The 26,142-nt window shown below is 46.1% G+C and overlaps 2 protein-coding genes across 5 annotated transcripts in view; one reads left to right on the top strand and one right to left on the bottom strand.

Moving 5' to 3' along the window:
- Nucleotides 1–7,150, top strand: part of PPME1 (protein phosphatase methylesterase 1) — a 63,676-nt gene extending 56,526 nt beyond the window's left edge. For 3 of the 4 annotated variants that reach the window (XM_008149964.3, XM_054725500.1, XM_054725501.1), the window contains 3 exons: nt 3,571–3,635; nt 4,152–4,219; nt 5,940–7,150. In XM_008149964.3, coding sequence (XP_008148186.1) covers nt 3,571–3,635; nt 4,152–4,219; nt 5,940–5,958 — 152 coding nt within the window. In that variant the 3' untranslated portion in view covers nt 5,959–7,150. Of the gene's footprint in view, nt 1–3,570; nt 3,636–4,151; nt 4,220–5,939 lie in introns of those variants that run through there. The other variant, XR_003620774.2, reaches the window with a different exon arrangement.
- Nucleotides 7,151–15,790: 8,640 nt separating this feature from the next.
- The window catches only part of P4HA3 (prolyl 4-hydroxylase subunit alpha 3), a 32,246-nt gene continuing 21,894 nt past the window's right edge, over nt 15,791–26,142 (bottom strand). Inside the window, exons 8-13 of the mRNA XM_008149965.3 lie at nt 22,452–22,516; nt 20,110–20,269; nt 19,097–19,159; nt 18,198–18,266; nt 16,770–16,866; nt 15,791–16,008 (exon numbers count right to left, since the gene is read on the bottom strand). Coding sequence (XP_008148187.3) covers nt 15,938–16,008; nt 16,770–16,866; nt 18,198–18,266; nt 19,097–19,159; nt 20,110–20,269; nt 22,452–22,516 — 525 coding nt within the window. The 3' untranslated portion in view covers nt 15,791–15,937. The remainder of the gene's footprint in view (nt 16,009–16,769; nt 16,867–18,197; nt 18,267–19,096; nt 19,160–20,109; nt 20,270–22,451; nt 22,517–26,142) is intronic.

The raw sequence follows: 26,142 nt of genomic DNA, 5'->3' as shown, positions 1-26,142 counted from the left end.
GATGGAAACATTGATGAGAGAGAAATATCAACATCATTCGGCTGCTTCCTGCACGCCCCCTGCTGGGGATTGAGCCTGCAACTTGGGCATGTGCCTTGACGGGGAATTGAACCTGCGACCTCCTGGAGGGTGCATAGGCCAACACTCAACCACTAAGTCACACCAGCCAGGCTTGACCTTCCTTCTTTTCTCCATTTACTATCCCTGTGCAAATCTCCTGGCTTCTATTTATACCCCGATAACTCCCAAAGCTAAATGTCCAACTCATACTTCTCTCCTGAGCTTCAGACCTGGCCAATATATCAAACCTGCTGGACATCTCCACTTAGATATTTCATAGGCTCCTTAAACTGTTCTTTTAGCTGTTCTAAGCTCTCCAAAGAGAAAGGGGGCTATATTTCATCACAATAGTTGTTCAAAGACTCCAGAATGATTTATCAAACTCTGGCCCTAGACCCTCATCCTATCTCTTTCTCCAACTACAGTGTTCTGAAACCTGGAGAAGAATACTGGGCTGGGGCTGTGCCATTGGTAATTCTGATGTTGGTAATTCTGAGCTTAAACATCTTTCCTTGAATTTAATTCAAGCAAACCTTTCCTAAGTACTCTTTCTATGCAAGACCTATGCTTGCTGTTGGGCAGACAGAAGAATCAAACATGGCACCTGATTCTATCTGAAAGCAGTTGATCTGGACTGGACTCGCATTTGGAACCAGTGTTGATCACCAGCCTTGGAATCAGATAGTTCTGAATTTGATTCCCTGTTACTGGTTTTGTGGCCTGAATGAATTGCTGACTTCTTTAATCCAGAGGTTTTTTTTAAAAATCTATAAAGTGGAGATAATACTATATCTCAATACAATTGTGTGAGGCTTAAATGAGAAAATGTGGGTGAAGTAAGAGTCTGACAGATGATAGCTTCACTATGTTCAAGAAGCAGTCATGATTCCTCATTAAATGCTCTTTTGTTTCTCCAGTAAGGATTTTGCCAAGGCCACCTTCTTTTTCAAAGTATCTCATAAGTGTAGAGATTAAATGGCTGTGATGAGGGACATTCAATAAAACAAAGAGAAATGGCTAACTCAGCATAGATTCCTAACCTCAGCCTTTCCAGCCCTGTGTTTATTTTATTTATTTATTATTTATTTATTTATTTATTTATTTATTTAAAAATACATTTTATTGAATTTTTACAGAGAGGAAGGGGAGGGATAGAGAGTTAGAAACATTAATGAGAGAGAAACATCGATCAGCTGCCTCCTGCACACCCCCTTCTGGGGATGTGCCCACAACCAAGGTACATGCCCTTGACTGAAATCAAACCTGGGACCCTTCAGTCTGCAGGCCGACGCTCTATCCACTGAGCCAAACCAGTTAGGGTTCCAGCGTTGTGTTTAAACCAGCTGAATTAGTTATTGAATCCTGGAAACCCAGCACTCACTCACGGTGCAATTTGGGTAAATTTAGATTCTCTAAAATTAAGGTTTCTCATCTATAACATGACAAGGGAGGGTTTGGAATATGCCCATCTCATAGAATTATTGTGAGGATTGCCCATGATAACATTATTTTATGTGTACTGGATATAGTGTTAGTATGTGTGAGTTCTCCTTGGTTCCTTATGCCCATTTTTTCAAATAGAATTGAAAAATGCATTCCTAGTCATTAATCATGGGAGTTATAAGTTTTATCAAATCATTTGCTTAAATTATTAACTTGCTCAATGTCTCGCCCTGTGTTGGGCCCTGTTAGGGATATATAGCAAGTAATGATAGTAACTGGAGTCCTTACAGAATGACACACTCCTGGGGAAGCAAGCACCAATGGCATGTAAAATATAAGCTTACAAAACAAGAGTGGCACACACTGCTCTGTTTGGATTCAAATGCATTCACAGTAGTACATTAAGAGATACAAGGGAGAGGGGAGTTAGGCTTGAGTACCTGGGGCAGCTTACTGCAAGAAGATGGGCATAAGCTGAACCTTACTGAATGGAATGCAGTTTCTCTACTAAGGAAACTACCTTGTGCAAATCACTTTATTAATCATGGCCTCAGTCAGTTTCATCATTTCAAAAAAGAATTTTAGTATTTGCCCTGCTTAGTTTTATAGGGTAGATTTGAGAATCAACTTAAAACATGGATAGAAGCGTATTTTGAAAAATATTTTTAAAGCACTGTGTAACTGGGGTAAGAATCACAGAATGTAATGACCAAGAAAGCTTTCAGAGAATGTATGCACCCCTATGTTCATAGCAGCACAATTTACAATAGCTAAGATCTGGAAACAGCCCAAGTAGATGAGTGGATAAAAATGCTGTGGTACATTTATACCATGGAATACTATGCAACAGTAAAAAAAGAATCTCTTACCTTTTGAGACAGCATGGAGGGACCTAGAGAGTATCATGCTAAATGAAATAAGTCAGTCATAGAAAGACAAGTATCACATGATCGCACTCATATGTGGAATCTAAGTAATAAACTGATGAACGGAGTGGATCCAGAGACTCAAAGCATGGGACAGAGTGCAGAATCTGAGGGAAGGTGGGTGGGTGGGAGTTAATCAAAGACCTTGTTATGCATATATGCATAACCCGTGGACACAGACAATAGGGTGCTGAAGGCCTGGGGCAGGGGAGGGGGAAGGGGCGGACTGGAGGGAGTTAATGGGGGGGAGGGGGACATATGTAATACTTTCAACAATAAAGAATTATTTTAAAAAGAGAGAGAAACTTTCAGAGTGTGCTCCCTTTATTTGTAAATGGAGATACTGAAGCTCTGAGAGTCTGCTCTCTCTGCTTTTGGGAACTCTGGATCCCATATCTTTTAGTCTGCTCAGAGATCTTGCTTTATCAGTCATCTCTGTTTACTCTTAATAACGATCACATTAGTTGTGAGCTTACAGTGTGAGGAAGTCCTTATTTCTACAGTGTTTGGCATATAGTTAAGCTCTCAAATGGTTACTTACTGTCATAATAAATTTCAAAATCCTAGCATAGTTTGCAAAACCCATAATGTTATGGTCCTTGCTTACTTTTCCACCCTCATTATAACTCTCACAAGTACCATGCCAAATTTTTTATTTCTAGGAATAAATACTATCTCATCCTCCTTTCCTTTGTGTAGGCTTTTTCTGCATGGGAAGCCTCCCTGAATCCCTTTTTTATTACAAAGCCCCCTTTCTTATATTCTTCCAGTTCCATGTGTGCAGTTTAATCATAGGAACTACCTGTTGCATTAAAATGTTGGTTCTTGTGATTTGCTCCCCCACTAGACTATAATAAATCTCCTGAAAAAAGGAAACTGTTTCTTTCTATATGTCTGGCCTGAAGCAGATATATGTACATTAAATAGTTGCAGAAGGAAAAAATGAAAGGAAAATGATTTGTCCAAGATTACAATTATAAGTATTACCATCCTTCTCAAAGGCTTGGTAACTGAGTCTAGAGTTTTGAGGAGAGAGGGAGGGAGAGGTCCTGGGTTTCTGAAATGTCCTGTGAGGCTGCAGAGGTGGTAAGGAGAGAGCCATTTTAGTCCCTGAGGTTGCCTGGATTTTTTTCCTCTCCAGGGAAGTTCCAGATGCAGGTCCTACCTCAGTGTGGCCACGCAGTCCATGAGGATGCCCCAGACAAGGTGAGCCCAATGCTTGATGACTGAGAGTTGTGAGGGCCTCTGTGAGAGTAACCTTGGGTCTAACAGAAGAGAGAATATACCTCTAAATCAGTCTGTGTTCCTGCAATTGTTGCTGTGGGACCTACACAGATGCAACTCCACCAGCTCCCAAACCTCTCCCTGGCAGCTGCCTATGGTCTTGGCTTTCTGTGTGTAGGCTGAGAAGCTATTGGCACCCTGCTATTTTATCCTGGGATCCTATAGTGAAGATCTTAAGCTCCACTTCTCCATTACCTCCAAAAGCCAGGTGGAAAAAGGGATAATTGGGGTAGAAACTGCTCCCTAAATTATACTAATAGTTAGGAATGAGTCTCCTAGCCCTAGCAGTACCCAGGTCGTTGTGATCTCAAGCTCCCAAGACCTATAGGACCCTTGAGTTCACTATAGGGTCTGACCTTCCAGCAGAAGCCCACAGGACCTCTAAGGCTGAGGCCCATTGCTAACCTTCACATGGCTAGGAATATCTCTGTATTCTAGGTAGCTGAAGCTGTTGCCACTTTCCTGATCCGGAACAGGTTTGCAGAGCCCGTTGGTGGATTCCAGTGGTAAGCAGTACAAAGGTTTAACCAGTTCACTGCCACACGTCCGAAACGTAAACCATTCTCATTTCTTCCATATGTGCTGGGATATTTACGAACTTAAGTTACCATAATTTTCTTTACAAACCCAGAGATGTCACTAACAAGTCTGATTTTAAAATTGGGCGACCGGAGTTGATAGGCGAAGTTTACGGCTATAGACATGCGTGGCGTGTGGGGAAGGTCCGCTGCTTGTGTCTATAGACGCTTATGGTGTACAAAGGATTAAGGAGCCCAAAGTGCTGGCCAACTCCAACAAAAAGATACTTGCAAAGTTGTAACTATCTCTTCCTTAACACTGGTTGTCACCATGCCTTCTTCAACACAAAGCCCAACATGTGTGTTTCTGCAATCCTATTGTTTGTTTGTCTTTCTGGTCGTGGGTTGTTGCTGAGCTGAGATTAAATTGTCCCTCACCACCCCACACCCCACCCCGATGTGCACTTGTTATTGAGGTGGCCCTTCTATTGAGGCTGGGGTGGGCATCAGTCCTTTTCCAGGCTCTTAGATCTGCTGAGGAAGGCTGGGCAGGCCGTGGAGGCTGAATAGAGACCCAGAATAGGGTATTCAATCTCAGCACTATTGATACTTGGGGCGGGTAATCCTTTGTGTTGGGGGATGCCCCGTGCATTTTAGGATGTTTAACAACATCCCTGGCCTCTCTGCACTAGAAGCCAGTAGCACCCCCACACACTTAAAATTGTGACAAGCAAAAATATCTCTAGATTTTACCAAATGTCCCAAGGAAGGCAAAATCACTCTCAGGTAAGAACCATAGCTCCTAGAGCAGTGGTTCTCAACCTTCCTAATGCCGCGACCCTTTAATACAGTTCCTCATGTTGTGGTGACCCCCAACCATAAAATTATTTTCATTGCTACTTCATAACTGTCATTTTGCTGCTGTTATTAATCGTAATGTAAATATCTGTGTTTTCCAATAGTCTTAGGTGACCCTGCTAGCGGTTCTCAAAATTACAGTTATGAAGTAGCAATGAAAATAATTTTATGGTTGGGGGTCAGCACAACATGAGGAACTGTGTTAAAGGGTCGCGGCATTAGAAAGGTTGAGAACCACTGGTCTAGAGGGAAAAGGATGCCTCTCATCCTAGGATGTTCTTCATCTGATTAGGGAGACACAGTTGGGCTCTTTGTTGAGGAGGAAGAGAAGCATGGTGACCCATAACACGGTCTTGGCCACACCTCAAGGAGCTCCTAGTCTGTGCTACAGAAGGCCCTGATACCTCACAGAGCCCACAGCCTGATGAGGGTCCAGGGGAACCCATTCCCCACCCTCAGGAAGTTTGAAGAAAGAAATGCCTTTTGTGTTAAGAGAACTTGGAATACCAGGGCCTGGGAGGTGAGGGTGACAGGGCAGGTCAGGCGCATTAGAAATAAGGACAGGAGCCTGGCACAGTGAGCCACATATAAGTGACTCCCTTATGCCCATTGATGAACCCCAGGAATCAAAAGTAAAGACTGAATTTCTCTTAATAAGCAATGTTTGGGGCCCTGGACCATTTGGAGCTTTGGTCAAGTCAGCAGTACACTGAGAGCAGACCCTGTGTACAGCCCTGAATGGTGCTGTGGGAGGAGGGACAGATCTGCAAGGTCCTTGCTGGTCATTAGGAAGGGCATCCTGGAGGAGGCAGGTGACATTTGTTTTCCCTTCTCTTTCTGCTCTTCACAGTGTGTTTCCTGGCTGTTAGTGACCTGCTATTTGTCCTTCCCTTAACATTGAGCTCTGTTGTAAATACATCGCACCAGAGGCCACTGTGATGCCGCTGTCTCCTCCTCACCATCCTGCCCGACCATGTGACACCGGCTTCCTATAGATGGGCATCTCCAGATATACAGACCCTTTTGTGTATTTCTGTCAAAAGCATTGTTTTTCAGGGCCTTGGACCAACATGAGCCTCCCTAGTCAAAGGTTCCCAGATCATACCCCTTCCCTGTTCAGGGTTTGCCTGTTCTCTCTGCCTTACCTAGGGTAAAGCCTTCATCAGAACTGCCACCTGGGGCCCTATTTCTGGCATTAGGCAATGCACCTGGGTTCAGATGTCTCCCCAGGCTCAGAGACCTCTACTCCTTGATATTGTTCTTGGCATAGTTCTGCCCTACTTCAGGGTTTGGGCCATGCATAGGGTGGTCCTTATTTTTTTCCTTCCAAATAAAACACCAGTCAGGTACCTTTTTATCCCAGTCTTACTCTTCCAGGCTTGGAAGACTCATAGAGTCCAGGATCCAATCCTTAGGTATAAGGAGGCGTAGTGGATAGCATCACAAGAAACCATCCTGAAAATCAGGTCCAGCCAGTCCAAGCACATGGCCTCCTATCTGGGGAGAGCCCACTGTCCCACTCCCACATGTCTGGACACCTGTCCTGGGCTAAGGCCAGGCTGCTCCAGGGACCTCTTGAGCCCTCACCTGTCACAGAGCAACCCAGGTTAAGTACAGCCCATGCACAAAGCCACAGAGCTAAAGCCTGTGCAGTTGTTTTTAAGGGTCAAATTTAACCATTTTCATAAGTGGTTCCTGGAGGTGTGCAGAGTGCCCGCTTGCTTCTTCTTGACCCACACAGCTTATCTTCAGCATTTGTGGTTCCCATGTCACTCTTCATAGAATTAGCCTAGCATCCTCAATCTTTGCCTCTTCCAGTTGCCTCATCACAGCACTACGGCCTCCCCCTGCTGCCCCAGCATACCTTTTCCAAGAGCAGGGAGAGGCAGTCTCCTGCAGCCCATCTTCTCTGTGACTGTCGTAGTGATGCCTAGCCCCCTCCACCTTTTCACCCAACAACTTCCTATCCCTTACCCTGCTGCACGGTCTGAGTCTGGGACCTACTTTGTTTCTTTGTTATTTATGATCTTGTTAAAATAAATATCTCCCAGCCTTTATTGATATAGTCTCTCCATGAAGTTGTCCTTATTTCTGCTGATATGCGGGGGGGGGGGGGGGGCGGAGGGGGGAGGGGGGGGGGGAGGGGACAATTCATTGTATTTAGTTACCATAGAGCTCCAGAAATCCCTTTCCTGTAGCCCATCAGCATGATATGCTCTGCCTGTTCCTCAGGTCTAGGATGCCCAGTGGAATGGACAGAGCCAGCCTCCACAGCAGCCAGGGAAACCTGGATTCCAGTCCCATCTTTACGTGCTGTGTTAATTTGCTGTTCTGGAACAGGACAGTCTGTACTGTTCACATGACCTCACCACTTATGGCTTCATATCTGCCAACATCCAGACTTTGTCCACAATCCAGATCATCTCCTGAGCTCTAGACACTTGTGTCCATCCACCTCCTCATTTCTCTCCCAAAGGACCAAAGGCCACTCATGTTGACCATTCCTGAAACTGAATTCACCTTCCCCCTAAAATTAACTTGTTATTCTTCCTGTGTTTCCTAGCTCAGTAGATGGTAGGTACCACCATCTCCAGTGTCCAAACCAGACAGCTGGAGATCCCTAGATAGCTCCCTTACACCCATATCCAGTCTACTGCCAAACCCTGTTAGACCCGTGGCTCCTGCCCTAGCTGAGGCCTCATCTCTCAGATCACTTCAGTACCTTTGCTGATTCCCTGCCACAGCCCCTCCCTTGGTCGTCCTCTATACACTGTTGGGGTCCTAGAAAGCTTTGGGGCCAGGCTGCCTAAATTAGAACCCATGGCCCAGCCGTTACGGTTTGTATGAGATAGCTGATTCTCTACTGCAGTTTCCTCCACTGGAAGGTGGAGATCAATAGTAGGGTAGGCCCATATAAGTTAATATAGGTTAGCTGGCACAGGGGAGGCATTCAGTAAATAGTTCCTGTCCTGTCACTCCCAGATTACACTTTAAAACCTTTATCACTCAAAGTGGCCTGTGGGCTAGTAGTATCAGTATCATGTGGAAGCTTGCTAAAGATTTTGTCCCTACCCCAGACCTATTAAGAATTGATCTGTATTTTAACAAGCACATTAATTCTGAGAAGTTCAGGGTTAGATGTCCACTAAATATTTCAGGGTAATGCATGAGCTCCCTAGCAGAGAAGAAAAGTGCTTGTGTGTGATCTCATTTCTCCCACCAATCCCTTGTGGGTGTGGGTGAGGTCTCTTTGTGGGGCCCTGTGCCCTTTGCCCACAGGGGGGCAGCATGATCACATGCTTGGTTCTCGGGGACACAGCCACTTTTGTTCATCAGGCTAGTCAAATTGGTCATCAAATTTTGGTGATCTAATTTCCTTGACACACATCTCATTTATTCTCACAGCAACCCTTTGAGGTAAGTAAGTAAGTGATGTTCCTTTTACAGGTAGACAGGTCCAAATTTATATAGCTTAGAAGTGACAGTGTCAGAATTCAAACCTACGTTGTTTCCTCTTCATGCTGCCTCCTAGACAATACATGGGACACTGGGCAGAGGTCATTTTGGTCCAGATACTGGACTTAAGAGAAAAAGGATGATGACCAGGGAAATAAGTCTTCTTCAGATTTGATGGATGGATGAGAATGAATGAAATGTTTGTCCAATGTTAGGTACTGTGCTAGGCACATCTCCTTTATATGTTGTATCCTCATGACATATGGGCATTATCTCCAATTTAAAGGCACAGAAATTGAAGCTCAGAGATCTGAAATGACTTGCCCACAGCCGCAGTTAGGACGTGGCGGCATCTTTGTCTACTGAGTATTTCACTACACCCCAGTAGAGAAGGAAACATTCAAAACAACATATATTGAATGAGCACTTACTATGTGCTGGCTATAACAACATCCTTGAGCCTACAGATTAGCACTATGAACTCAGGAAATAAAGGAGACCCCCCCCACTCCGGGTTTTAAAAAAATATTTTTTATTAATCTTCACATGCTTGGAGGGGGGAGAGGAAAGAGAAGAGAGACACATCAGTTGGTTGTCTTTCATACATGTCCCAACCTGGAATTGGAACCCACAACCCAGATATGTGCTCTGACTGAGAATTGACACTTATCCAACTGACCCACTCTGGCTGGGCAACCCCTGGACCTCCTAAGTGAAGGGCTGCTGCAGAGCCAGAAGGAGCGTGTTTGGGTCAAACCAAAGACCATTCTGTCACACACACACTGACGAATGCCCAAGGAGAACTTCCTGAAAAATAGAAGGTAGGTGGCCCTGACTGGATAGTGCAGTTGGTTACAGCGTTGTCCCAATATGCCAAGGTTGCGGATTTGATCCCCAGTCAGGGCACATAACAAGAATCAACCATTGGATGCATAAATAAGTGGAAAAACAGCTCTCCCCCTCCCTTCCTCTTTCTTTTGACTCTGAATTAAAAAAGAAGGTAGGCAGATCTAATAGCGGGGGGGGGGGGTCCTCAAAATTGAGAGGACTCGGACAAAGGTATGAGGGGAGCTGGCATGACTTGGTGTTATCCTCAAACCAGTTCTGTGCAAAGCTTCTAGTGGATTTTGGAGACAGATATCAATACATAACAAGGTCCTTTAAATTGCCTCACGGTCTAGAGAGACGGTTACAGAAACTGTGACCACGTTGCACAAAGGACAAGGGGACAACCGAACCTCTGGAAACAGGTCAGAGAAAGTTTCACAATGGAGGTAGCATTTGAGTTGAGCTTTGAAGCATCATCACAAGGTGGAGGTAGAGAAGGAAGGAGAAACCACTGCAGGTAAAGGCGACAGCATACTCAAGCCCAGGAGATTTGAAAGTTGTTTTGATAACTGGTAGATTCGTGTGATTAGTGTGGCTGGAGTATGAGGCAGGACCCAAAGGCCTTGAGTGGCAAGAATGGGGAGTTGTTTGAAGTGAAGGAACTCTAGTATCCTGTGTAGCTGGATTGGTCTGCACCAGACGAGAGGCAGGAGTTTAGTAAAGGGGCAGTTGTAGTCGTGTAAATGGCAACAGTACACTTAACTAGGACAATAGCTGCAGGGATGAGAGGAGGCGACTGGCTCAAGATTTTAGATGTGAAATGAACAAGACAAACCGATTTGGACAGTGAGGTGCAAGGGCCCTTAAGTTGGATTCAAGGGCCTGTCATCAGAACCGGGGGGGGGTGAAGTGGGGGGTAGAGAGTTAAAGGGTAAAGACATTAACAAGGGAAAAGCAAGAAGAGAGCCTACAAGAGGAGCAGAGAAAGCAAAGGCAGCCACACTTCCCTGCAGGAACAGCGTGCTGTTTGTAAGCTTCCAGCCAACTCTCCTGCCCCAGCTGGCTGCCCATCAGCAGCCAGAGTCAACACATTCTCACTCTGGTTCCAAGGCTCAGAAAGTTATGTAAACTCAAGAGACTCCCTTATTCCTAGAGCTGGCTTTCTCTCCCAGCAGTTTGCTAGAAAACCCCAGCCTGTAGCCAGGCTAAACTAGTTGGATCCTGCAACTAGCTGGTGGACGGAGGGAACAGTGAACTGTGTGATGGGGGAGAAAGTGTTTTTCCTGATGGTCAATGATGATGCCACAAACCGATGACTAATCAAGCTTAGCCTAACTGACACAATACAGCATGTACCATTTATAAAGCACATTTTCATCCTTTGAAGTCTCACAGCTCCTCCGTGGAGTGGGTAGGGGTGGCAGATTAGCAGTGCCATCCTACAGGTGAGAAAACAAAAGCTCTGATAAGGAAAGTGATTGCCCAAGGTCACACAAATAGCACAGTCTGGACTCGTAGTAAGCCATAGAGCTCCCAGGCTAGTGCACGCCTTATCACTCCTACATATACCAGAAAAGAGGGGGGGATGAGGCAGGTGAGAGGATTGGGGCTTGCTGACAGGTACTCACTAGTGGTGACAGGCTCTCAGACACCTACTAGCTGGGTGACAGTTGGCTAGTCTCTTCTTTCAGAATTTCAGGTTCCTTATCCAAAAAAAAAAAAAAAGGTTTGATAATCCTTAAATCACAAGGTGTCGGAAGGGTTAAATGAGACGTAAGTATTTAAAGTATAGTCCAAATGTGCTTCCTGCAGTAGTCCAGGTGAAAAGCAGTAAATGCCATGTTGCTAAGACAAAGGAATTCCAACAGGAGGGGAAACCAAGGCAAAACCCATTAGATCCGAGGTCCAGTGGGTTCGCCTCCCCAGCCTCACCAAGTGGGACTGCTCCCAAGCACAACTGGGAATAAAGGAGGGATGGGGTAGAGGAAAAAGGGAGACAGGCTCTACTTCCCGAGGGGGGAAAAGTTGTGAGGATCTTCAGGTGAGAGAGAGAAAGGTTAGAAGCAGCTCTGCTTCCAGCTGTGTGAACTTAGGGGAGTCTTCATTGAGCCTCCTTTCCCTCTCTTGCCGTATCTCATACTTGTGAAAGAGATAAGGGAGAATGAATAGCTGGCACAGAATAGGTACAAAGGTGTGTCTCCTCCCCTAGCCCTTGGCTGATTTCACGGTGTTGCCAGAGTGTGCAGCACCCTGCAGGCAAGTGCCCCTTTCGGTCCACCCTCCCTCTCTCATGGATGCTCCCAGCTTGAGAAGCAACACCCCCAAACAGGGAACTCTTTGAGTGGTTCCATGAAAGGGCAGTCTGTGTTGGCTGCTTTTGGCATGGCTGGATAAGGGTCCCCCAGAATCAATACCCTCTCACATCCTCCTCCTGGACAGCTCTCCCTGCCCCCTTGTGTGTGAAAAGGGGCAAGTGAGGTGACAACCGCTCCCTCCACAGGCACACTCCATTGTATTCCTGGAGCCCCAACATGGAAGCCTTCAGTCTACTCTATCCATAGGGTTCTCCCCTTTCTCCCAGCTCCCATGATCCTTAGGGTGAGCACCCCACAGCTTTCCCCTTGATTATATCTAATTCTCCGTTCTCCTACTTGGGCATGTGCTCATTGTGCCTTAAGAGCAGTGAGCAGAACTCTTCATTTTCTTGGATTCTCATGGAGTACCTAGCACGGGGCTATTTGCACAATAGGTGTTCATTGTACATCTGTGGAATCAAGGTGAGTCATTTGTGTATTCAACCAATACCTACATCCTGACAGGGTTCCTAGCCATTAGGCATTAGAGGCATAAAAGATAGACCTTTCCAAAGCCTGGGGAAATGTTGGAGACTCCTTTCAAAAGTTGTTGGCACCAAAAGATATGCTCCCAGTGGGAGCAAAGCAACCACAGCAAAATAAGGGCTAGTTAAGATATTTGGAGATAGACCTGTATTTGAATCCTGCCTCTGTCACTTTATAGCTGTGTAACCTCCGGCACGTTACACATTCTCTGTCTCTGTTTCCCTCATCTATAACATGGGGATAACAGTACCCATTTCATTGTGAGGACTGAAGGAAACAAATACGCTTAGGTTCTTAGCACAGTGCTTGGGCTGCAGTACATAGTCAATATGTGGTTACTAAGGATAATGATAATAGTCATTATGTAAAGAACATTCCCTGGAGTGAAGCTTGTGAGGGACATGTAATGCAATGTCAGGAGCCCAGGTTGGATGAAGCTGTTAGAAAAACGGTTGAAGAACAGTGCAAGGAAGAAACAAACAAAATTATAAATAAGCTATGCCCCAAACCATGGTCAGTCCTACTTATAATTGCCTACCTACCCACTAAGCATTGTTGGGGCCCCTCAGCTACACCACTTAGTTGAAGGACTAGTCAGTTTCCCAGGGCATAGAAACTTGTGCAAATATAAAACAAGGTCTTTCCACTCTCCAGCTGTGGTGCAATGAAGGGACGTAGCTTTGAGAGCCATCCAGTGGAAAGAGCACTGGTGAGGGAGTCCAAGTCTCAGGCCAAGCTCTGCTGTGTCACTCCAGTCAGGCCACTAACCATTCCGGACTTGCTTTCTACAATGCCTGCTCACCTTTCTACCCTGGGTAGGTGAGGCTCAAGAGAAGGGACACTGAAGTGATTTTAAAACTAACATACTGGCCAAAAGTAAGGTGGTACTATTTGTAGCTCTAGGGAGAGTCATTCCTCCCCACCCTGCTCCTCTTTCTGTGCCTCTACAAACCCTTCCCAGGACCGCCCCATGTCATCAAGACCTGGTCAGCCTCTCCTTACCCTGAAGCCTTGGTGCTCTGCTCCTGTCTCCACCTATGACTGCGTTGTCTTGTGATGACCTGAGGGTCTGGGCAGGGTCAGCATAGAATTCTCCTTTCCATTCCTGGTGTTCCTAAAGGCCTGGCACTGAGTTCGCACCTTGGTAATGTCATTTAAATAAACAAATGAGGCTGTCACAATTATCCCAAGCCACAATGACCCCTTCAGCTCTTAATTGAAGCATTCAATAATTCATCTCTTATTGCATGTAACATTTTCATACCGTGTTTCACTAACATTTAACTCCGGATGAATGTCTCATCTCCCTACTAGCTGACTGCGTCCAGCACTGCTCACCCCCACAGCACGCCTGGGCCTGGGCCTGGGCCTGTGAATGCTCTGTAAGTCGTTGTGTCTCATTTGCAGCCAGACAGTTCTTGAATTTCAGTCACTTGGATGTTTGAAAATTGTCACCTCTTAGATATTGCGAGAGTAGTGGTTCAAAGCACAAGGTTTAGATCCAAACTGTGGGATTATAGCAAATTACCTAATTCTCTGCCTTCTTTTCTGTAAAAGGAGGGTAATAACTGATGGACCTCATGGGCTTGGGGCGAGCATGAATTCATCAGGCCTTTAAAGTTTCATTAACTCATGAGCCCTTGGAAAGGTATCGTCACATGGGAAACTCATCAACTTCACCATTGCTGTTATTAGCTCAGACCCACCCACCGTTCCGAGAAGGCCCAGGTCTGATCCCCGCAGCAGGGAAGAAAGGGGAGCCATGCTGCCCACAGTCAGCTTTCTGTCTCAGGCCCGTTCCTCTGGAGCAGGAGGAGGCAGGCGGTCAGTGTGTGACTGAGGGTAGCAGAACATGCCACATATGCTGCTGGGCATACTGATGATTTTGAAAAACAGCAAATGCAGAGGGAGACTTTCTCTGAACTGCTTATCTGCCTAAAGACACATCCTCCAAAAGGAACGCAGTTGTCATGAATCCCTCCCTGGGAGTTTCATCAAGCAGGAAAGATTGACTCATCACAGGAGAGGAGACTAGAAATGGACACCACACCCAGACAAACGATCGCAAACTATCATACCTCCTTCCCATCTATTCTCCTAAGGGCCCACTCATCTTTCCTAAGGAGGCCTACATCCTCCCGCCCCTTCCTCTATTTGGATGGTATTTAAGCCTGAATTCTTGACACCTCAGGGAGTTACTCATTTCCCCGAGTGTCTCCCATGTATACATGATATATACATGTTAATAAACTTCTGCGTGTTTCCTCTTGTTAATCTGTTATTTGCAGAGGTCTCAGCTACAAACACAGAAGTTACAGGGAAAATTATTTTTCCTTTCCTATATAAAAATAACTTAGTAAGACGATTTACAGAACCCAGGCTCACTCAGCAGAAATACTGGGATATGAGCAGAGTGTAATGTGAACAGCCAGGCAAATAAATACTGAAATTCAGTGAGATCGGAGCTGTAATAGAGGCATTTACAAAACATAGTGGAGTCTTAAAGCACTCATCCTGCAGGGAAGGCAATTGGCCACAATTAAACAAATGAATCAAGTAATTTCAATTTGAGAAACTTGTTATAAAGAAAATAAAAGTAGTGAATCTGAAGGACACTGGCTAGAAGGCTGGGTGATCAGGGAAGGCCTCTCTGAAGTGACACTAAGCCAAGAGTAAAATGATGAGAAGAGCTTGGCCAGGGAGGAGTTGAGGGAGCTGCAAATCCAAAGGTCTGGAAAGCAGGAATGGTGCTGAGGGCGCTGAGCATGGTGGTTTCGAGGAACAGAAAGAATGTCATGTGCCCGCCGGTGTGGCTCAGTGGTTGAGCGTTGATCTCTGAACCAAGAGGTCACCGGTTCGATTCCCAGTCAGGGCACATGCTGCCTGGGTTGTGGGCTCGAACCCCAGTATGGGGTGTGCAGGAGGCAGCTGATCAATGATTCTCTCTCATCATTGATGTTTCTGTCTCTCCCTCTTACCCACCCTTCCTCTCTGAAATAAATAAAAATATCTTTAAAGAAAAGAAATAATGTTATGTGTCTGGAACAGTGTGTGAGGGGAATGGTGGGAGGTTGAGATTATGGCATAAATAAAAAGTTACATTCTGCTTTTTTCACTCAGTGTTATAATGTAAGAATATTCTCGGTGTGAAAATGATTTGTAAACCTTTTTAATGGCAGTATTTAAAAATCGTGATACAAAAAAGTTGCTTTATGCTTTAAAAAATTACCATATGAAGTACACTCCTGATACGGAGATACCGCTTGCTTAGGCTTCAGCACAAGTCAGTAGGCTGAAGGGCAAAAGCCCTGGGAGCCGGCCAGCCCTTCCTGCAGGTGTTCTCACTGCACCTGTGGGACCCTGGTGTCAAGGTTCAAAAAGGCAAAAGCCCCACTGACCAAGCCCCAGAGACCATTGATATGTCCTGTTCCCAACAGAGAGTCTGATCTCCAGAAACCTCTCTCTCCAGCCTTTTGCCCCATCCTTTGTCTTGTCCCTTCTACTGTGCCCATGCCTGGAGAGGAAACAATGTGAATGGTTTCTCAGTGACTTCTCAGGTGAGCCCTGATAAAGACCACTTCCCTGCCTCGCATTTGCAAGGAACACAGTGCTGACAAGCCCCTCTTCCAGAAGGATGCTCTCCTTTCTCCTCTCCAACCCATAGCTTTTGGCTTCTGGCTTGCCTGGAAAGCCATGGGACTTCATCGACTTCTCTGCCAACACGTTAGTCTTCGGGGCTTGAGCTGCAGCGTCTGCGGAATTCCTGCCCATACTCATGTATCCACTTGTTGGCCACTACGGGAGAATGGGGAGGAAGAAGAGAGTAGACTCAGCAGAGCGAACAGTGGCCGTGCTCACCACACGGTTGCACCCTTAAATTCTGCACCCAGGCAACTCACTCGCCTGACCCTAGTCCCAGTCCTGCTACAGACTAGAAGATGTTGCTTCTAGCAGAGATAAATAGCAAAGAGGACACTGACCCTGAGGAAAAGTCCTCACAGGCCCTGTCTACCTGTGGGTTCTGAGGTCAGTCATCTTTCATTCATGTAGCTCCAAAGAGCCCACCTCCCCCATGGTGCTACTCCAGAGTAATGAGAGAAAAGGGTGGCAATGTCCATCTCAGCATGAGAGTCCCTCTCCTTTTTCTGTATTCAGAGCTAAGTGCTATTGGACACACATATTACATAAACACGTCCCCTACTTATTTATCTCTTCCTTGTTTGACCATCTCCTCATGGGGAGGCACTGGATGGTTCTCTCCCTGGGATACAGGACTAGGACTCAGCACCATCTGCCTCCTCAGCCGTACTCAGGAACCCAGGCCTGTCTGTCAGGTCAGTAGCCTTTACTGACACCTGCTCTGTGACAGGATCCCTGCCCTTTGTGGGCTTCCAATTTGTTGGGGGCAACTACCCCAGAGTCTGATCATCTCACTATAACGTGGCACTGCAATGAAGCTTTTAGAGTGAGAGGACTATGCTATTTTCCATCCACCCCTATTTCCCTTCACTGTGAACCCCTCACCCCATTCTGACACCCAGAAAGGCAGGCCTTACCCCACTTGTCTCCCACCAGGACAGGACAGCCAGCATGAAGTGTGTCACCATCCCCTTCACCACTCTTATGCAGGTTCCACCAAAATAGTGCAGCATTCTGAAAACAAAATGACCCCAACCCCAGTCATTCCTTGGGAAGCACATGACCGAGAACAAACGCATGCATGTCATTACATGAAAGCCTCCCATGCAGGTTGGGGGCAAGGCATGCACAAAATGGCCCAAAGTGGCATAAGCTGCCATTCATTCATTCATTCATTCATTCATTCATTTGTCCTTTATTGAGGGCCTACCCTGCTTCAGGCCCTGAAGATGCAGAGACAAATCATGTCCAATTCTGCTCTTAAGGAGCTCACAGTCTTTTGGGACAGAGACATATAAAAACAGCCCAGGACAAGCCAGTGTGATAAGTGCTAGGAGGAAGGTGAGTAGAGGATGTCATTGAATCACTGAGGAGATGCACACAACAAAAATCCACAAGGTGGAATAAAACATTCCTCTTACAACTAAGAAGTTAATCCAGACACTTACCCTTCCTTAGGCACTCACTAATAACACCCCTAGGAAGCCAGCATTTTCACACTCCCCAATTTATCAGCAAGGACGTTGAGGCCCAGGGGCTTTAAATAATGCAACTAAGAAGGAACAAGGTCAAGACTGCAAGTCCAGTGTTTGGACTCCAAGTCATATGTTCTTCCTCCATACCCAGCTTTCCCCCCTCTATACTTCCTGTAGACTTACTTTAACCTGCGCCAACCCCTGAGTATTCGTAGATACCTGCATTTACTTAGTGAATGCTTTGTGATGTGCGGGGCACTGTGGCAAGTGCTTTGTAGGCACAATCTCATTTATTTGTCCTAATTTCATTCCTGAATTTAATAAGGGCTGCCATCCCTGATTGACGGATTGGTCTAAAATTTGGGGGAAATATTTATTAAACAAACCTCTTACTACTTGGCCCTCCTCGGTGCCTCACATGATTTCGTAGCTCTATTGCCATACCTGTTACTGCCTGTTACTTTCTCTGTGAGCTCCTGCAGGACAAGGACTATGAGTTTTCCTCGGTGCCCTCAGTGCCTCCAGCCCTCAATGTTTGCTGAACCAATGACTGAGGGGACCAGGTGCTGTAGAGGATCCGAAGACTAATTTAAAAAGTTCCATTTTATGTTCTATTGTAATAGAGAAGTTCTACTGTAATAGGGAAGGCAGACATGTAATCATCTACTTGTAATATAAGTGTAAATAAAATAAAAATAGAGGCACAATAACATGTGGTCATCAAGACTGAGGGATTATCTTTGATTCTGAGGGAAAGACCTCTTCTTGTCCCTACCCCCTCGGAATAAGCTTGCAAGCACAGATAACATGAAAGCTAGAATGTTAGTTCTTCACCTTACAACCATCTGTTGGGACCAGATCCCCACTCACCTTGACCACAGGCATGCTAAAGTTGGCATAGATGAAGGCTGTAGCTCCTCCAGCTTCCACCGAGCTCAGCTGAAACACCAGAGGAAGAGCCAGAGTTGAAAGAGCCCCTGACTGCCCTACTCGGCCCTACCTGACCTCTGATGTCATCTGCATAGATTCCCTCCCCTGTTCTCCTATTCAATTCTGGGAGAAATACTACTGAAAGACAATTACCCAATTTAGGAATTTAAGAAGCCTACTCAATGGGGGTTTGCCTGCAGGGCCACAGGAGGAAGGACATTTAGGAATTCCCCCTTTCTTTACTCTTCTAGCTAAATTAACATCCTTATTGAAGGCGACAATAAGTAGATTCAAACTTTGAGACCCTCAGAAAGAAACATTGGTTATATCACTACCCAAGACACACACTCACACACACACACCCTGAAATAGTAAATATTTCATAAAATATTACTACATAAGATACCCCCTGTTATTTTCCATTTCATTTTATTCTTTTCTTGTTCAGAATTCTTAAATACTGACCAAATCCACTAAATGTATTTCACAGCCCACTAATGGATCATGACCTGTGGCTCACAGAACACTGTTTAGACTACAACGATTAGTTTTGAAAGTTGGGCATCATAGGAACTACTGATTGCATCTTTCCCAGGTCACTCAGTCCCTCTGTAGGTAACCTCAGCTAAGGTGTTTCACCACCATATTCTAGAATTATGGATGTGCTCTCTTAATATGAAGACTTTTGTCTTGATTTGCACTTCTTTGTATCTCCTGGAGACTTTTCAGTTGCGAGTATCAGATAAAATCAACACCTGAAATTGCTTTGAAAATTATAAAATAAGAGAGAGACATAAATAGTCCTTAAGTAAGAAGCCCTGGTTCAGAGCAAGACTCACATAGATCATAAATGTTGCAACTCGGTTCCCAGACTTCATTCTATACAATGGGCTGGTTGGTGACTGAGACAAAAATAAAACATCATTATTTTTTGCAGTTGGCACCGGAATGACAGCCAGGATTCCACCATAATACAGGGAGGAGAAAAATGGGGGTGTCACAGGTGGGATATAGTCTTGAGTTACACCTGATAGAATTTGTGCCCATCTGTGCTTTTCGGTACTCAGTATACTGTTTTATTACTAATTTGTTAAGACACTCATAAAACACAATTCCTTGCTAGTAGTGAAAGAACTGTAAGAGGGGTTAATTGCACCTTCAGGTTCTTGGTGGAATAAATAAATTAACATATAAAATATTACAGATAATTATTCTGTAGTAATACCAAGTCATAAGACTGGAGTTCCCAATTATATGTTGAAAAGACATATCCCCTTTTTTTTGTTGTCATAGAACAGCTTAATTAAGATATAATTTACATATGATGAAATTCACCCTGTTTAAGTGTACCATCCAATGATGTTTAGTAAATTTTAACAGTTTGTGTAACCATCCCACCAATCCAACTTTAGGACACTTCCCTCAACTGAGTTTCCTTGTCTGTTTGCAGTCAATCACCACTCCCACCCCAATACCGGGCAACCACTGATCTGTTCCTTCAGTTTTGCCTTTTCTAGAAATTTCATATAAATAGAATCATAAAATATGTATGTAGATAAAGAGAGTGATTGGAGGAAGGACAGTCTTCTTTGGGAAGTCCTCGGGCGAAGGAAGATAGACGACCATGACAGGCCACATTCTTCTCCCCACTAGCAAATGATGGAGAGGGGGGTGGTGGCATATAAGAAAATGGGTTACCAGAAATCAGCTTGAAACCAAGGCTTTCAGAGCTTCCTGGAACAAGAACCTTCACTTAGCTTTCCACGGGAGTCCTATAAGAGCTCTGCCTAAGAGAAATAAATGACACTTTGGTTCTCCACCCCAGGGGATTGGTCACTGACCCCATAGTTACCGTAGCATGGTCAAAGTGAGGCTCATAGTGCCCTCCGATTCCATAGTTCACCACCTGGAGATACTCTGCGTAGGGAGGCTGGACATCAAGGCCCGTGAGGGCAGCAATGCGATGGTCAAGGGTGACCAGCATTGGGTCAACGGTGTCCTTCAGCCAGGCACTAAAACAAATCATAGGTTGGAGCACTAGTGATCTTATGCCAGAAACTATTAAATATCTGTGAATGAATGAATGAATGAATGATGTCAACTGCCAGAGGAAGGAAAACAGGGAAGACAGGAAGATAGACATGGATGCCTAATTATCTACTCGCTCCTCATGCTAAGTCTGTTGTGCTCCACCTCAACATCCACACATTCATTCATTCAACAAACATTGTCTGAGGCTCCTCACTGAATGCCAGGCCCTGTGCTAGGTGCTGTGAAGATTGAAGGCTCAAAGCATGAGGCGCTGGGATACAAAGAGAAAAAGACAAAACCCTGCCTTTAAAACTGCTATGTTTTAGAGAAATGTCAACAGCTGCATGCAATAGAAAAAGCTTTGGATTCAAAGTAGTAAGAGCAGTCCCTGATCTTCCGTGTGACCTTATGTCAGGCACTTAACCTTTAACCTCTCTAAGGCTCTCTGTACTTATCTATATAATGGGGATGATAATATCTACTTCACAGACTTAGGAAGATTGTGAGAGTCAATGCATATGAAGATGATTTGTAAGCTGCATGTGAGTGATTGCAGTAAAACACAGAACAATCTCTGCTCTTCTGCCCCACTCCAAGACAAACCAGGATAGGTCAAAGGCCAAAGAGCGAAGTTCAGTCTCTTTTCCTGAATGTCTTGTTGAGGTTCTGATAAAGTGGAGGATTTGGGATCAGAATGTAGGTCCCAGGGAAGTGAGTGCAAGGGAAGTACTATGCTATGTGCTCTTAGGTTTAAAAGATACTCAAGACAAGGCTGTTGCATCAAACAGCTCATGGGAGAAGATACACAAGTGTGACTGAGTACAGATCAAGGAAGAGTGAAAAAATGAGAACCAGTCTTTACAGTAACGTGCTGGGGAGCACAGAGGAAGGAGACATCGTTCTGACTAGGGCACTGCGGTAAGATGGTGACAAGTGGGCCAGATTTTAAAGGGTGCATAAAAGTTAAGAGCTGGAAAAGACATAGGGTATTCCAGGATGAAGAAACAGTGTAAGTGCAATGGGGGGTGACAATAGATAGTGTGTACAGAAGTGAAAACAAGTAACATGAGACAATGCTGAACCAATAGGCTCAGGGCATGTTGGAGAACACTATGGACGCCGTGTTCAGAAACCTGGTCTTCACTTTGTGGGTAACGGATGGTCAGGGAAGGTCTGTGGGAGGAAAATGACTTGGCAAATAGGAGTTCAACGGTGACCTTTAAGAGACCAGTTACAGTGACATTGTGAGGACAGAACCAGAGTTCAAAGGGAGCAGAGCGGTGGGAAGGAAGAAGAGGTAATGAGTGTCTCAGATTCTTTACCTGAGAAATAAAGAGAAGATCTACTGCCCTAAAGATTAATTTTCTCTTGGACGCTGGGATGTCAGAAAAGTTAGAAAAGCAATGAAGCTGAGGTCACATGTGTCTTCCAAAGCTTAGAGAATAATTCCTAATGTGAAAGATTCCTAAATGGACCAGACCCAATCCCTCACCTCACTTCCCAGACAGCACAAACTATCCACCCAGCCTGCGGTCTAGCCTCTCCCCAAGATTGTGTCATCTCATTTCCATGGCTGCGATGGGGACCCTCTTACTGTATCATCAGTCTTGTCCTTACGGCGCTGCCGAGGGGGGGGGGGGGGGGGGGGGCGGAGAGACAGAGGTGGGAGGAGGGGGTCGGCTGGGCTCTGGCAGCTGAATCTGCCCCTCTAGCGAAGCCTTCATGTCCAGAGATCCCAGTCATCCTTCTTGCCTGAACCCTGGCAAGTCATGCTTTGCATATGAGTCAGGAGGAGGGAATGGAATCTTGGAAAGTCAAATTACAAAGAGGGATGGGACCGTATTCTCTGGAAAAGCAATCCTGGTTAGAGCAACCACACACTTACTTTTTTGGTTAGGGCAAAGGAGCTTTTTCAAGTGTTTCCCTAATGGCTCCTAGTTAAGTCCTCAGACCATATAACAACCTGTGAGAGGCCTTTGGGGCAGGGGCGTGGCCATGTCTCCTGCTCAGCAAGAATGTACAGGATCAACACCAACTATAGGTTCTCCGGCAGCATCTCCGATGGCACCCGGAGGGCTGCTGCTGGCCTTCGTCAGCTGTGCGACCGGCCGGAAGGCAGGCGGCAGGCATGGCCAGAGCTCCAGACAAGGAGGACCCTCTTACCTTTTGCTAATGCGGTACTCCACGGGTAACTGCTTTTCGCCCGATGCCACCACAGATCTCTGCAGCTGACGGGAAGAACGTAAGAGAAAGTCCAAGTGGTTATGATGCGGAGGGAAGAGCTCCGTCATTGCCATAGACATGCCCCCCCCACCGACAAATTCTCCCCCCCCCCCCCCCCAAAGCATAAACCTAACAACTGCCAGTTCCTCCCAAATTACAGGGTATTTTGCACAGGATACTAATTTAGTAATAGCTATCGATCTCGTAAATAAAAAGTGACAAAAATCTCAGAGTTGAAATAATCTTTAACACTGAGTCTGGTAGACAGCAAGCACTCAGTAAAGGTCTGTTAAACTGAAACAAATAGTCTAATCCCTTTTGCATCCGCACGGCTGTGAGTTCTGTAAGAAAAAGGGCTGTTTCTCTTTCCTCTTTGTATCCCCGTGTCTGGCACAGGGCCTGCCCGATGGAAAGCACGTGTTTGTTGGATTAAATGGGCACCTCTAACAGAGGAACCTTTCTGTCTTCAGAGGCAGCCTGTTCCTTCCGAGCCACTCTGACAAAGGCCCTTCCTTACAGGGAACCAAAATCTGTTTGCGACAACTGCCCTGACTGGGGGGAAGGGTGGTGGCGGGGGACCAAACAGGTTTGAAGTCACTAATTTAACTGACCGTTTGGACATAAAATTTACATTATTTTTATTTTTTGTTAATCCTCACCTGAGGATAATTTTCCATTGATTTTTAGAGACAGTGGAAAGGAGGGAGGGGGAGAGACGGAGAGAGAGAGAGAGAAAGAAACATTGATGTGAGACACACTGATTGGTTGCCTCCTGAACGTGCCCCGACCAGGGCCAGGGAGGAGCCTGCAACCGAGGTGTGTGCCCTTGACTGGAACCAAACCTGGGACCCTTCAGTCCATGGGCCAACACTTTATCCACGGAGCCAAACCAGCTAGGGCTACATTATTTTTTATATTGATTTTGGGAGAGAGAGAAACATTGATGTGATGTGATGTGATACAGGGATTGAACCCACAACCTGGATATGTGCCCTGACCGGAAATCGAACCCACCACTCTTTGGTATATGGAACTATGCTCCAACTGAGCCACACAGACCAGCCAGGGCAACATTATTTTCAAATAAAGTGGGTTCTAATCGCAAAAGCACTGTACCAGGGATAGAAAGAAAAGTAATGTTTATTTTTATGATGATGCATTTTCTTCGGCATCTGTCATCAGAATGTCAGCTTCCTGAGGGCAAGGACTTGGTCTTTTGTCGGTGCCGTACCCCAGGGCCCAGAGAAGGCCGGGCAGGGAGTGGGTGCTCAGACTGGGGAGATGAGCAGAGTGCTGTCTAAGGCCCAGCCCTGGCACGTTACATGCAGTCAGAGCAGAACTCAGGGCAATGACCTGCACAAGACAAAAACCCTTTTCCTTCCTGGAGGCTTCTGTGTTATTGTTCCTGCTCCTAAACCAGGTGGATGCCCTTGGAAAAGCCTCTTCCTTTCCTTGGACCCGTTTCCCCAGCTACAAGCTGCAGCATGGGAACAACACATTCTTGGGAGTTCCTGTCAATATCAGGATGCAGGAAATCAGTAGGTGATGGATATTGCCTCTACCTAATCCTTCACCAGTTGTTCCCAGCATCCTCTCCGGAGTTGTTCATTGAAGAGAGGAGAGATGTTCCCTCCTGTTCTTTTAGGGCAACAGCAGTGGTTAAAAAAAAAAAAAACAACCCTAGAGAATCTCTGCTTTCCCACCCCCACCATGAAGGAACCACTTTGCACTTAGTTCCTTTAACGATTACTTACTGTCCACCTACAAATCATTCATCTTGGGGGACAAATATTTACTGGTTGTTCTCTGTGCGAAATACTGTGCTAAGCATTGGAAATACAACATATGAAACCAGACGTAAGTCATGCAACGGTGCCCTAAGGGGCAAGTACAGGATGCTTTGGAAATATTGAGAAGGAGCATCTAGGCCAGTGATGGCGAACCTATGACACGCGTGTCAGCACGGACACGCGTAGCCATTTCTGATGACACGCGGCCGCATGCCGAGGATGAAACATTTGCTGCTCCTGAGGATGAAACATTTGCGATTAGAGTCTTGGAGTTAGTTTTTTCCTCAAAGTGACACACTACCCGAGTTATGCTCAGTTTTTTTGGCGAAGTTTGACACACCAAGCTCAAAAGGTTGCCCATCACTGATCTAGGCCATTCTTATGGGGACAGAAGGGCTTCCCAGGATGCCCAAAAGGCAACGGGAATCGTGCAGGTGAAAAGGAGCCAAGACAAGAGCATTTCAGGCAGAGAGCAGAGCGTGTGGAGTATGACCCGTGAGAGTATGACCCGTGCATGGGGCTGAATGTTTAGTGCAGGTAGGGAGTTGAGTGCAAGGGGGACATGCTACAGAAGGGGTTGGCAGCAGCCAGGCCAAGGTGCTGGTGATCACTCAAAAGCAAAAGTAACCCATTAGAGAGTTTAAGAAAGGGCTTATCATGGTCAGATTCAACCGTTTAAAGATCCCTTTGGTTGCAACCCGTATGATACAGGGCTAGGCATTTCAAGAAGAACAATATATGATCCCAGCTAGTTTACAGTCTCTTTGGGGGGACAGGATGCTCACCCATGAAACTTTTAGTGATACCATATGTACCAGTCAACATATAAATGGCAGAATAAAGGAAAGCACCAAACAACTAGTGACAAAGCTTTCAGTTCAGAAGAGGGAGAGATTATTGTATGTGGCCCCCAAAAAGTGCTCTGAAAAAAAATGTTTCTACTGTAAGAACCAATGAAAGTGGTCAGGGCTAAGTGGGCCAGTGGAGGTGAGAGGTTCAACCGAGCCTTTAAGTATGGCTAGAATATGGATGTGTGTGTGGGGGGGGGGGGGGGGGGACGGGGCGGGGAGGATAGAGGCGGAGGGGCCGGGGAGGGCGGTGAAAGCATTCTTTGGGAAAGGCACAGTGATTAGGGAGCAGATAAACCCAACACAAGCCTCTGAGGCGTCTGTGCCCAGCTCCCGTGGGGCAGCCGCCACCACACAAACCGGGCTTATTCCTAGCAGAGCCGAAGACCAGACAGGGATCAGCCACCCAGCAAGACGCTTCTGGGGGACAGGGCGTGTGGCAAGGTTTGTGCAATCTAAATAGATGATCCGGCCACGAGGGATTGAGTGAGTGTCTCCGGATGGGCCTTCTGTCCTGTTACTAGGGCAACAGCGTTGTTCTCAGGAAAAAGTAGCTGCTGGCCAGCTGCTCCTGCTGGCTCCCCGAGAAGCCAAAGCTACTGAACACACATCGCTCAGCTCCCCGGTGGAGCTTAGTCATCCCAAAAACCTTCTCTACAAGGATTCTGCACTTCACTGGATTGGCTTTTAGGTGAAATGATTATCGCTGCTCTTCTCCCCTCCAGTCCATGTCTGCTGTCAGAATCCTCCTCAAAACCTGGAGACCGGATCTCCCCACTCCCTGGCTGACAGCTCTCGCCCTGCCCCCGGGATACAATCCAAATCCCCCCCAACCCCCCGTCTCCCGTGGTCTTTACAGCAGCGCCTCTGATGGGGCCTCAGTGTGCAGCCTCACTTCCACCACATCCACCACGGAGCTCCCCCCTCTCTCTGAACACGCTGCAACTCAGGTCCTGGCACATTGCTTTGTCTTTGGAATATGCGCTGCCACCT

Source organism: Eptesicus fuscus, chromosome 13 (genome assembly GCF_027574615.1).
Source record: "Eptesicus fuscus isolate TK198812 chromosome 13, DD_ASM_mEF_20220401, whole genome shotgun sequence".
Classification (NCBI taxonomy): Eukaryota; Metazoa; Chordata; class Mammalia; order Chiroptera; family Vespertilionidae; genus Eptesicus; species Eptesicus fuscus.
Note: the sequence above shows the minus strand (reverse complement) of the source record. Positions and strands in the feature narration are given on the sequence as shown.